General features: G+C 43.2%; 2 protein-coding genes across 2 annotated transcripts in view; one reads left to right on the top strand and one right to left on the bottom strand.

Annotated features, from left to right (window-relative positions):
• Nucleotides 1–912: 912 nt before the first annotated feature.
• LOC110504671 (transcriptional activator protein Pur-alpha) lies at nucleotides 913–6625 on the bottom strand. The gene has a single exon (XM_036969937.2). It carries the CDS (start codon nucleotides 6227–6229, stop codon nucleotides 5387–5389), a length of 843 nt encoding a protein of 280 aa, XP_036825832.1. The 5' UTR covers nucleotides 6230–6625; the 3' UTR covers nucleotides 913–5386.
• Nucleotides 6626–7448: 823 nt separating this feature from the next.
• Nucleotides 7449–13863, top strand: part of LOC110504389 (pro-neuregulin-2, membrane-bound isoform) — a 63839-nt gene continuing 57424 nt past the window's right edge. Inside the window, exon 1 of the mRNA XM_036970116.2 lies at nucleotides 7449–8856. Within this exon, the coding sequence (XP_036826011.2) occupies nucleotides 8448–8856 (409 nt within the window). The 5' untranslated portion in view covers nucleotides 7449–8447. The remainder of the gene's footprint in view (nucleotides 8857–13863) is intronic.

Genomic DNA, 13863 nt, shown 5'->3' with positions numbered 1-13863 from the left:
ATTAGTTTTCTGTTATTTCTCTTTTTTTTTATTCTCTGCGTTGTTGGGAAGGGCCTGTAAGTGAGCATTTCACTGTTAGTATTGTAACGACTCTGGGTTTATAAGTGTAGAAATCGCATGCTTTTGTGGCACAGTCGATAGTGCGCTGGACCTCGGGCTAGAAGGTCGAGGGTTCGAGACCTGCTCCCTGCCTGCTTCTTTACAGTATACACCGGTTGTTTACCAAGTATGTGACAAATAACATTTTATTTGATTGTCTTTCAAATACATTGTTAGTTATTGGTTAGCTAGCTAGCGAATTTTAGCCATATTATCATTGACATGAAATCAATCAAAACACCTCAAAACAAGACATGGTATCAATAATAAGATTTTAAAAAACAGCTGAAACGAGCCAACTATGATTCCCCACATGACCGCTTCTTGTCATTGTTGCCAGCTATCTGACAGTTCAGAATCATAAAGCAAGGAATCCGGGCCCATTGATGCGCGTGCATTATTTTCGCGACATTGTCAGCCAACCTGTCTATTCTTGACCAAGTGAGAAATGATAATTACAAGTGTTAATAATTTTTTTCCGGGTAATACGATTTGAACATTTTGGCCTTCCATATGAATTGGCCTATTTTAGCACCATGGACCGCACCATTATCCCATATCGCCATCACGTTGGAAAGCGCCTGAAGTATCTTCTAGTGAACTTCCCACTTCACCAGCAGGTAGGTCTATTGGCGCCACTACCAGTACTTCCATATTGAAGTTATTTTGGACCATTCTGATGAATATTTTCTGTGGAACTCAGCCAGACACTCCATATAGACACGAGCATGAGGAATGGCGGTGCATTGCAATTAGTCATTTTCAGACGAACGGCTTTCTAACATTAAGACAACAACGTACAAAACAGCACACTTTTTTCCATCAACATAAATTTAATAAGGTAGTGAAAGTACATAAACAAAGTAATGAAGTACAGTAAGATGCAAGTTATGATGATGCCAGATGTAGGATGAGCAGATTTTTTCAAAGCCAATTTAAGCACCATCGTCATGTAGTCAGGAAAGGCCATAAATAAGTAAGAACTGCTCTAGAATGTATGAGAAGTTATACATGGGACATGTGGACTGTTATCACAGTTTTCAGACATTTCTACCAACTAAAAAATAACAATATTGGTGTAGCACTAGTTAATCATGCAATTTACTTTAGTAAACCTTCTGAAACACAGACAAAATATACTTAAATAAGTAGAACTCGATACATCTCTGTCCAGCAATGTCATGAAGCCTGGAAAGTAATTTATACTCTCTGAATGTGAGATCCCTATCAAAAATAATATGCAGATTTTGTATTTTCTTAATATATCTAAAGTGCAAGTATTTATCCATTTTATTCAATGCTTTCTGTAAGTATAAAATACAAAGGAAAAAAAACAGCAATATGCTTTTCCTGTTTATACTGTATGTTAGATTTTTCTGAAAGGATCATCATATTTAACAAACCATATATATATATATATACACACACACACACACACACACACCACAGATAAAATATTTTGAAAGGTACAACATATAATATAGGGTTGATAAACGGGTAGTTAGACCATACCGTGACATGGGATATGTTCATTGTGCATTGACCCTCTTCCTCCCCATTGACTTTTATAGCCCCTTTTCCCAATGTCTCATCCCTGTACAGAACAGTAGCCTATACAGTCTGCATACATGAAGGACTCTGCATTGGTATGTGCAAAACAGAAGGTGTGCTGAGCTAGTAATGGCCAAGATGACTGTTGGCTTCACAAACAAGATTGTGATTGGCCTTGCCCATATTATAGACTTTGTCTGTGTGTGATTGGTCTGAACTTGAAGGCCCAGTGAAACGTCATAGTGACAATAGAACACTGAAACTAGATCAGTTGAACCGAAGAAAACAAACATCAGATGAACAGATCTTTAAACAGCTTGGTAGAATGAATGGAAGTTAGTTAAGTCTGTTTTGGAATTCTAGTGGGAGAGATTCCAGAAGACCAAACCTCCAAAGGGACTGGTAGAGGTTGTTACCATGGTCATGCAGCTGTTGTTTAGATCACTGGTCAGAAAATACACATTCCCACTGTTAAGTACAAATATGAAGAACAAAGCACCTCTAATAGGTCATAAATTCTAAGACATCTCTCTCTGATGCAAACCGCACAAGCACCATCACCACCACCAATGTTACACTGAACTGAACTAGCCATGCTGCTGCACAGTTTCAATCAACCCATTGCAGGTTTTGATTATCGGACAAAAACACATGGCGTCCATTTTGTGCACCATTGATTAACTGTGCAATGTGAGCAACATGGTAAAGCCATCCACTCTGGACAGTGGCAGTTGGTTCTGACCCCAACACTGTGCTGTACCTTTATAATGGGCAGTGTTCTAGAATCTACTACACAGAACCACTCCACTCCGGAACCAGAACGTACCCAATAGCACCTTGTGAACTGACAAAACAATTATCACTTTTGTTTAATATTTTTCAAATGTGTGCGTTTTACAGAGCGAGGCATACAAACATAAAATGTGAGCTGAATGAGTTAGAATTAGTATGTCTAGGATTGGCAGGTAAGAGAGTGTTGAAAAAGGTGGATTGAATTTCCAGTCTTCATGTTTCGCATTTGAGGCCTGAATTCAATCAAGCCTGTACTGTGTAGAAATAGCATTTGGTCTTTCACAGCATTAGTGCCGTATTGACTGAATTCTGGCCTCAAATGTGCTTTATGTGTGGGGCACAATGTAGCAGATAAACTGTGGATTTTACTCTATGCAAAGGATCTCTGACATTCTGGGGCAGTGTTAGGGAATATACTTTTCTCCAGAAGAGGAGAGAAACCCAATGTAGCTTTAATGCTGGCCTAGTAAAGGGCCATATAATAGGGTCGCTATATGGGGCCCCACATAGGGACCCATGCATCTCGAGGCCTCGTTCTTACACTTGTAACTCTGACTCAATCCAAATGGCAGGTGGAATTATAGCAGACCTACTACTGCTCAGTCTGTCTTCAACATCATGCCAGCCGGTCTGATGGCAGTACAGTAGAGTAGGTTTATATATAATAAACTAATCCAAGCCGGCTACTGATGGTTAACCTAGCTAGCTGATTGTTAATCATCGCTTAAAGAAATCCTCTATGTCATTGTTTACTGCTGAACTGAGAGAAAATGATGCTGGGTAACTGTCAGAATGATTCGTCTTCACCCCAGGCAGAATGGTTGGTCACTTCATCGTCAGGGCAACCCCCTCTGTCATCATGTCAATTTGTTGACATTGTGTAATGTTTGTTTAATTTTTCTCCTTTTATCCAAGTAAAACAGAAGTTTCAAGATACTATTCAATTAAATTATAAGACACAGAAGGGGGAGGACTGTGCCTTAAACACTGACTTGAAGATGAGATAAGCTATCTGATTTGTGAGGGGGGAAGTAGCTATGTCTCTGTAGTGAATCTGTGGAAAGAGAAACACCAGAAACTTGCCTACACTCACTAAAACACAGTGGGGTTACTGTATATGAAAGTGATGGGAAATCTCTCACACTAGTTTGACATCTTTTCACTTAAATGCAGAGAAAGACATCACATTTCCATAATAATGCAGAATTCAGCCTCATGCTTTTCAAATATCAAAGACATATATTTCTATTTTTTTTGTCTATACGACATACAATGCCACGGTTGGCACGTACAATATTGCACACTATAATGTAATGTCCTCACAGTCTGTCATCACACTGTGTAGAGGGAGACTGCTGCTCAGACAACATCATGTGGAGAGTAACATTGAGAAATCAAATAAAGCAAGGTGACAAATTAGACCGGCAGGCCCGGTCTAGTTTGGATTATATTGGGGCTGTAGCACCATAGAAAGATACTGCCTTGGCCTTTTGGCCTACATCCAGAAACCTCACAAGGGACTCTTAGGGCATCGATCCATCATCCATCCATCATCCATCTCATCCCCACTGACTGACTACTGTACACATCCAGTTACAACCCATCTTATTTTACAGGGTGCAAGAAGTGGACAGAATCAACGCCACACCTCTGATGACTATCCATGCTCAATTTAGAAGTGCTGCTGCTGTTGCGTTTCTAGAAGCCATTCTCTGCTCTCCTCACCTGTGGAGGGAGACAGGCTGCAGAAATGGGCCTCTGGTTTGGCTAGTCAGTGTTGACCAATAGCCATACTGCAGTACAGTACTCATCAAGGAAAACATACAGTGGTCGAGAGATATCATCAACATCGACCCCAATGTGAAACACGTAAACGAGTGGAGTGTATAAGGCACCAGGTTGTTCTGACGTCAGAGAGGATGCGCCCACGCGACTCTGCATGCATGTAGCCGCGCGCTGATGCGTCTTTTTTACGCGTCTCGCGGTCCCATCACCGGTTGAGCATCTCGTGTCCCCCCCCCCCCCCCAAAAAAAGAAAAGAAAACTCGCCCACAGAAAACGTGGGCATTTTAGGATTTAAATACAGCTGATTCACAAAATCATAATTAGTATATCTAGGTTAGCACTTTTTTCATCTAACCATTGGTCCAAATTTGAATGGACATGGTGCAAAGGGGTAGATATTCAATAGTGAAGATGATTTTAGCCCATTTAGGCCTATATAGAAGCGCAGTATTTAGACTCTCCTCTTCATTTATAAAGACTCCATAATGAACGCCTATGACATTATAGAAACGAGTTCTAGCTACATTTTCGATCAAATGAAATACTTTCTCAAATGCCTTTTAAAAAGAGGTGTAGGCATATTGGCAGATGTCTATTTTTCAGCCTGTGCGTTGCGTTCTGCAGTACACATTAAATGGATAGCGTTTTCATTTTTATTTCCTGCGTACCTTATAAACTACATCTGATTTCAGATTTTGGTTTGGTAAAGTTATTTATTTATTGTCTCTTTGTGCTGATGTCAAATGTTTCTTCACATGGAGATCGTCGTAATCTCCATGTAGGCTTATACCCCGGTTTTTATTTTGTATTTTTTGAATTTGCACTTTGGAAACCTTTTCGAAATAGCATGGACGTATGCAAAATCGGTTCGTTTGTTTGTTAGAGGAATAAACACTCTGTTCATTGTCATTTAAATCAAGTAGGAAACAGTTCATATTTTACAGTTCAAACAGTTATTGATAGCAGCGGCTTACTGTTAAAATGGTTGGTAAGTGGGTGATATCCAGCAATGAACGACGAGACAGTACTGCCAATCTGACTGTGAAGGTTGTGTGTGGGGTGCTTCCCTTGGAATTCTCTCTTTATATTTTATAGTAAAAGTCGGTTTATAAAGTCTGTTTGTTGTTATTTAATTATTTCTGCTCAAACCGGTAATCCGTCAATCATCGTCCCCGTCGTCACCATGTTGGCCCTCCGGTAGGAGTTCGGAGGCCCGTTTTTCTCTACTCCGCTCCTGGATTTTTCTCATCTCCTCGGCATATTTACAGAACGTGTTGCCGAATTTGGACCACACTTTGCACGGAACAGTGATGGAGTTCCGGTAGGTAGGCTTCACCTCGCTGACCCGCATGAATACTCCATACTTGTTGGAACCCACGTCGAAGAAAAAGCGCTTGTTGTCAACAGTCAAGGAGGTGCCCTCGGGTAGTTCGGCTGGATCCTCATCCATACCGTAATCATCGATGAGTTTGGCTAAAGCATCACGGAACTCGATAAGTCCCTGCGCTGGAAGCGCGATTGTCTGGCCTTGTGCGCTTCCCAATCCGGGCCCCCGATTAACGGTTTGACGGATCCTGAGGAACCGCCCCCTCTGGTTCTCTTTCAGATCCATGTAATATTTGCGATTCTCTCGCACTAGAAATTCGCTCTTGAGGGCTCGCCGGGGCTCATCCTGCACTATGTCCGGGTTGCTCGGGCCCAGTTGGGCGTAATGTTCGATGAAGTCCCCGAGATAGTCGCGGAACTCCACTGCCACTGACATAGAGAGAGTGAGGCGGCTCTTGTTTCCCCCAGCTCCGACCTCGGCTATCTTTAGGAAGCGGCCTTTTGCATTCTGCTTCACATCTAGGTAGAAGCGCTTATTCTGGATGTCGACTCGCTTCGATGCGAGCTCCTCTGTGTCGTGTTGGAGTCTTGCCGCGGCGCCCATCGCGCCCGGGGGCAGCGAGCCGGGGCCTGTGGCCAGCCCTCCGTGGTCACTGCCACTGTCTCTGTCCGCCATGATGCTGCCTCCCTGCTTACCTTCCACGGTCTCCCTCAGCCTGCTGCAACCTCGAATACCCGTCAACCACTCCGCCGATATCGCGAGAGCTCTACGCTTTAGAAAGGAAATTAAAGTAGCCTACTGTAGTTTTGGAGAGGGGTGTGTTCAAGATATACAAGTTTGCGCCTAAACTGTGCAGCAGCTGCATATAATTCAGTAACGTTTAAACTAAATCGAAGTCCTTCATAATGTGTGATGATGCAATGCTTCATTATAATGTCCCTGATTTCCATGTCCTATTAGTAATATAACATCCTCATATTACACAAAATATCCAAAATGTTCATCATCTGTCATGGGAGAATCAAACAAATTCCTCGAATGAAACACTAGCCTACCCATGTGTTGAACAGAGAAGAGACAGACAATACAAATGTGTATTTTATTGATGTACATGTACAGCATGGTGGGTAAAATGAGATATAATAGTCTACTTAACTGATAACTGTTTATTTGTCTCTTTATGAGATAATTGACTCAGACGTGTTGAAGGAGTGATTTGATTGAGGATGAAAACAGAGCATCAAAAGGACATAGAATTTGATGACAGATGGGAATAATTAAATCAATATTTAGTCTATAAAATGTGATCTGTAATATCATGAGGTAAAATCAGTCAAATATCCTTAGTATGATCAGAAATCACCGTATGATCACTTCTCTACCGCTTACTGATATCATCTTCCTGACGCCGTTTCAGCACCACAGACAGCGCACGTTTTCTGACCTCTAAGCAAGGACATCTAGCTGACATCTAGCTTGCGCTCTGAATGAGCGAGCGGGGGAATCTTGAACGAATTAAGTGATTGATTGATTGAGGGGGGGGGGGGGGGGGGCGTCTGGCAGAGATAGGAAAATACCACCACCATGAAGCTGTGTATGACATAGTGTATCTTGTATCTGTGTATGACTAGCCATCTTTCGTCAGTCTGTTGGCGGTTTGAGAAGAGAAAAAGCACACATGTTACATGCATCCGCCTATCCACATGTGGCTTCCCCGTTACTTCAATACTGGTAATCGATATTCTCACATGTGGCCACACGCTGACCCACTCGGCCACCATCACACACATTACTAATTTTCTTTTGGTGCAGAAATCTCCAGCCCTGTATGAACATGCCCGCAGGACCCGGTGCCTTTCAATAGGTGGAGTGGCTATTGGGTATAGTATCGTATAGATTAAACAGAAAGAGGGGTCTCCAACTCACAGGTTGCCGTGCAATAGGCTACTAGGCTACTACTGGAACCATTGAGGTTTTCGCAGCGTTAGTCATCGCACTAGCCGCAGTGTAGCCTTGTCTCTATACTTACTCTCTGAATCGCCAGCCCTGTGGTTCAGTACGCACTCCTCTAAGCGTTGGGTTTGGTGGATATTTTTAAACTGAACCGCGACCGAACCATATGCTGTTGCTATCATGGTTGCCCGTGGTTCTGACTCAAGGCGGTTTCATTGACCCTTAGTCAGTGGTTTTGGGTGCGTGGCTCCGGTCATTAGTGTGTTTGCGCAGGAAGTGGTAGCAGACGCCAGTGGCCGGGCAGGTGATGTTTGCTCACGTAAGCGGCTCGTGTTTGTGGGGTGCAGGGGACGAGGCTGGAGGGAGTGCGCTGTGGCTTTGCCTAACCGGATAACCAGATAACAGCTATCTTCCGTACTCTTCGTTTTACTGAAAAGTAATCCGATTTCTACATTTCTGAAGGTGGATCAAAAAGCCCGACCTTGTGTGTGTCTGGCTGTGTGTATTTGTGCTTTTCTGTTCGCGAAATCTAACATTCGTTTTCCGTTATAGAAAGCCAATGCGTCCACCCATGCAATGACATTTGCTGGAGAGAGAGGATCACCTATAGAGGCTTCATGCAGAACCTCTGGTTTCGAGTAGAGGGTAATTTACGAGTCTTGTTTTGCGTTTCAAGAGAAAGTAATAGGTTTGAAGGAGGATGCAGCAACCACATTTTTAACCATGCATAACCGGGCCGTTTCCGGTTCTTAGGCTGGTGTGTCCCCATCTGAAACCGTATGGGGAAAGCGGCAGACACAGATGGCATGGACACTTATACAAGGTCTGCCGCTCTGCCCTGCTATCGGAGCCTATTCGCAGTCTCCCACTTCAACCCCGCTCCGTCATCCGCGCCCCTCAGCCGCCCCAGCACTGCAGCAACGGAGCCACGGCCGAAGGCATGAGGCTTGATCCGGTCCATTTCTCCATGCTGGTCATCGGGGTCTCTTTCGCCTGTTACGCCCCGAGTCTCAATTCCCTCCAGGACCAGGCATACCGATCCGCCGTGGTCATCGAGGGCGAGGTGCGCTCCTCACCGGAAAACGTCTCTCGGGACCCGTACAGTGTGAATGTCAAAGTGCTAGACGTATGGCCCGTGAACAGCGGCGGACTCGAGCGGGAGCAGCTCGTGACCGTCGGGGACTTCGGTTCCGAGGCCTCGTGCACTACTGTAGAGGAGAACCACAGATATATATTTTTCATGGACCCAACAGGCGAGCCTTTAGTATTCAAGGCATCGTTTGCTCCGCTGGACGCCAGCAGAACGGACCTGAAGAAGGATGTGGAGAGCGTGTTGTGTGAGGACTGCGGTAAGTTGAGCTTTCATTGGACGCTTCAGGGCCGCACGCTAATACCCCGGTGATATAAGGAGTCTTTGGTCTCCCTGTGAGCCTTATCGGTGATGATTGACACAGTTCAAATCTCCATGCCCTGGTGACACATAACTAAGACGGCTCGTTTTTTTTCCAGGACATGCATGGATGTGTGAGACAGATATCCTAGAGACTGTAGTACATTTGGCTATAGGTGAGAGTGATGTAGAATAGTCAATACTGGGGACAAGTGAGACGATTCCCATGTACAAAGCACATTGATTTGGTATGGACAATCCATGATTATGAAAATGATTTACCGTCTATAGTGTGCATGTTGGTAAGATATTGGCATGCTTGGCTATGTAGAGTCAAAAGATGGAACATAGATTCTGTACAAAAGCCTCAGTGCTGGCAGATAAAGTGTTTGTGTGTGTGTGTGTGTGAGTGTAGTATCCCATGTCTGAGAATGAGGTGGACAGGTATCAGAGAGAGAGAAAGAAAGAGAAAGTGAGAAAGAGAGAGAGAGAGAGAGAGGAAGAGTGAATCTGACAGAATATGACACAGTTTCATTTCAAATACCCATCAGTATTCGTTCAGATGTCAGTTAGCTTTCAAACAACTTGGAGACTGACACCATGTGACAGGAAATAGGGAGACCAATCATCTAGTCCAAAACGGTTGGTGCTGTTAGATCAGGTGGTGGATATTTAGTCCTTTAGGGCCCTTCACTAAAGATGAGAGGCACGACAATGTTTCAGCAATGTGGCCAGCTCATATTCTCTGACCTCTGAATAGCATCCATCCATTCTCAGTCTGTTTTACTTGTTGTCATGTATGATAAGAGTAAGACAGTGGCCTATTGTCTCTTTAAATCATCAGTTACATTATCTGCTATTCTCTGTGACACATTCTTTGGATGTGTCCAAATAGTCTGGAGAACTGAAGCAGTCTTTACTCAGCTCATCACCTTTAGCATGATGAAATAATACCAGTATGATCAGGGGCCGCATGTATCAAGCATTTCAGAGTAGTAGTGCTGATTTAGGATTGGTTTTGCCTTATAGATCACAATGAATAAGGTTACATGGACAGGAAAGACCTGATCCTAGATCAGCACTCCTTTTCTGAGACGCTTGATACATACAGCCCTGGTCTCTACCTGAGGCAAATGTCAACATCTTCCTGACAGTGTTTCAGCACCATGGACAGTACACATTCTCTGACACCTGGAGACTGACACCATGTGACAGGAAGTAGGGAGACCAAACACCCAGTCCTGAATGGTTGGTGCTGTTAGATCATGATGAGACACAAAAACAATTTAAAATCGTCAACTCATTCTCATTGCTCCCATGACCAGTCATTTGAAAGGCCTTGATGGGTGAAATGGATGCAGTTGAGACCTAGCCACCATTTCCTCCTATCAGGGCTCATAATAGAGAGGAGACAACAGGATGCTAGGAATGTTTGTCTCTGTCAGCTGTGTGTTTCTGTATGGCTGAACCAGTCCCTGTCTGCTGCTGAAGTGCTTTCATTGTTTTCCAGCTATTTAGTTAGCCACAGAGCAGCTTCACTGTCAAATACTCTTGTTGAGGTGACTGTAGTGTAGGTAATCTGCTACTCAGATGCTGCCATCAAAGACCACACTTCCTTGACTCAACAGTGACACAGACAGACTCTTACTCACCACTGGAACCTCATCTATGCAAAGTCCCAGATGTAATGAGAGACAGGCTCTAATGCTTTGAGTATCTACACAAGTTCTCTATCCCTCTCTCTGTCTCTGTCTCTCTCTCTCTCTCTCTCTCTCTCTCGCTCTCTCTCTCTCGTGCTCTCTCTCTCTCTTTCTCTCTCTCTCTCTCTCTCCCTCTCTCTATCAATTCAATTCAATTCAAGGGCTTTATTGGCATGGGAAACATGTGTTAACATTGCCAAAGCAAGTGAGGTAGACAACATACAAAGTGAATATATAAAGTGAAAAACAACAAAAATTAACAGTAAACATTACACATACAGAGGTTTCAAAACAGTAAAGACATTACAAATGTCATATTATATAAACAGTGGCTTGCGAAAGTATTCGGCCCCCTTGAACTTTGCGACCTTTTGCCACATTTCAGGCTTCAAACATTAAGATATAAAACTGTATTTTTTTGTGAAGAATCAACAACAAGTGGGACACAATCATGAAGTGGAATGACATTTATTGGATATTTCAAACTTTTTTAACAAATCAAAAACTGAAAAATTGGGCGTGCAAAATTATTCAGCCCCCTTAAGTTAATACTTTGTAGCGCCACCTTTTGCTGCGATTACAGCTGTAAGTCGCTTGGGGTATGTCTCTATCAGTTTTGCACATCGAGAGACTGACATTTTTTCCCATTCCTCCTTGCAAAACAGCTCGAGCTCAGTGAGGTTGGATGGAGAGCATTTGTGAACAGCAGTTTTCAGTTCTTTCCACAGATTCTCGATTGGATTCAGGTCTGGACTTTGACTTGGCCATTCTAACACCTGGATATGTTTATTTTTGAACCATTCCATTGTAGATTTTGCTTTATGTTTTGGATCATTGTCTTGTTGGAAGACAAATCTCCGTCCCAGTCTCAGGTCTTTTGCAGACTCCATCAGGTTTTCTTCCAGAATGGTCCTGTATTTGGCTCCATCTATCTTCCCATCAATTTTAACCATCTTCCCTGTCCCTGCTGAAGAAAAGCAGGCCCAAACCATGATGCTGCCACCACCATGTTTGACAGTGGGGATGGTGTGTTCAGCTGTGTTGCTTTTAGGCCAAACATAACGTTTTGCATTGTTGCCAAAAAGTTCAATTTTGGTTTCATCTGACCAGAGCACCTTCTTCCACATGTTTGGTGTGTCTCCCAGGTGGCTTGTGGCAAACTTTAAACTACACTTTTTATGGATATCTTTAAGAAATGGCTTTCTTCTTGCCACTCTTCCATAAAGGCCAGATTTGTGCAATATACGACTGATTGTTGTCCTATGGACAGAGTCTCCCACCTCAGCTGTAGATCTCTGCAGTTCATCCAGAGTGATCATGGGCCTCTTGGCTACATCTCTGATCAGTCTTCTCCTTGTATGAGCTGAAAGTTTAGAGGGACGGCCAGGTCTTGGTAGATTTGCAGTGGTCTGATACTCCTTCCATTTCAATATTATCGCTTGCACAGTGCTCCTTGGGATGTTTAAAGCTTGGGAGATATTTTTGTATCCAAATCCGGCTTTAAACTTCTTCAAACAGTATCTCGGACCTGCCTGGTGTGTTCCTTGTTCTTCATGATGCTCTCTGCGCTTTTAACGGACCTCTGAGACTATCACAGTGCAGGTGCATTTATACGGAGACTTGATTACACACAGGTGGATTGTATTTATCATCATTAGTCATTTAGGTCAACATTGGATCATTCAGAGATCCTCACTGAACTTCTGGAGAGAGTTTGCTGCACTGAAAGTAAAAGGGCTGAATAATTTTGCACGCCCAATTTTTCAGTTTTTGATTTGTTAAAAAAGTTTGAAATATCCAATAAATGTCGTTCCACTTCATGATTGTGTCCCACTTGTTGTTGATTCTTCACAAAAAAATACAGTTTTATATCTTTATGTTTGAAGCCTGAAATGTGGCAAAAGGTCGCAAAGTTCAAGGGGGCCGAATACTTTCGCAAGGCACTGTAGCAGGTATTTCACCTCTGTGTTAAATAGTGTGAGTCCTGGGGCTGGAGATTGGTCCAACATGTCTGCTAATTCATTGATATAAATGCAGCCTTGTCTCACACCTCGACATTGTGAAAATAATTCTGTTCTTTGGTTTTTGATTTTTATTGCACACTTGTTTTCTGTGTACATACATTTTATTAAGTCATACATCTCACCACCAAGCCCACTTTGGAGAATTTTGTAGAATAGCCCTTTGTGTCAAATAGAATCAAAAGCCAATTTGACATTTACTCATTACATTTTTTTCTTGAAGAAAGGTTTGAATTCTTGAATTCAAAATGCTACAGAAAACCTTTCCCAAGTTACTGTTTATGCAAATTCCCCTGTAATTATTGGGGTCTGATTTGTCTCCACTTTTGTGGATAGGGGAGATGAGCCCCTGGTTCCAGACATCAGGGAAGTAGCCAGAAGTTAAAACCATGTTGAACAATTTAAGCACAGCATTTTGCTAATCTCTCTCTCTTTGTCTCTTTCTCTCTTTCTCTCTCTCTCTCTCTCTCTCTCTCTCTCTCTGTCATTGTCATTTCTGTCTATGTAGAGCACATATGCATGCACATAAACTGTACACACACACACACACCCACACACCCACACACACACACACACACACACAGACACACACACACACACACACACACACACACACACACACACACACACACACACACACACACACACACACACACACACACACACACACACACACACACACACACACACACACACACACACACACACACATCAATGAACTGCTGCTGCTCTGCTGCAAATGCCTCAGCATGCTGTCTTTAGCAGAGAGATCTGGGGCTTGTATAAATTATGCACACTGACTGGATAACAGAAGGCTGAATTGTGTGTGTCTGTATGTGTGTGTGTCTGTGTGTGTCTGTGTGCGTGCATGTGTGTGTCTGTGTGCGTGTGTGTGTGCGCGTGTGTGTGGTGCCTAGATTTCTTCTTTAACACAAACATTACATGTCAGCTGAGGTCTGCATTGAGGATGAGCATGTATGTGGTCACTTCAATGAACTGGTTATTAGAATCCTATCAGGATTGGTGTGAACATGATTCTCTCATCAGCCAGCTGCTACCACTACAGCTGTGTGTTGTGTCAGACACAGACAGGTAAGCTATATAAGCACTGCTCCTGAGAGTGTGTAGTCACCATTCCAGTCCCTCTGTGAATAATGTAACAGCATTCATCCTTTCCTGTCCCTCAGTGGAAACTGAACCAAGTCAGGAGGCCTTTTAGAAGAAGAGAAGAGAGAAGAGGAGATG

This window comes from Oncorhynchus mykiss, chromosome 25 (assembly GCF_057628025.1).
Source record: "Oncorhynchus mykiss isolate SJ-2025 chromosome 25, ASM5762802v1, whole genome shotgun sequence".
In the NCBI taxonomy this organism is placed as follows: domain Eukaryota; kingdom Metazoa; phylum Chordata; class Actinopteri; order Salmoniformes; family Salmonidae; genus Oncorhynchus; species Oncorhynchus mykiss.
The sequence above is the reverse complement of the archived record's forward strand: the minus strand, read 5'-3'. Positions and strand labels throughout refer to the sequence as shown.

Bases quoted from the DNA above. Each gene is read 5' to 3' on its own strand.
- LOC110504671 (XM_036969937.2), bottom strand. From the start codon at position 6,229: ATGGCGGACAGAGACAGTGGCAGTGACCACGGAGGGCTGGCCACAGGC.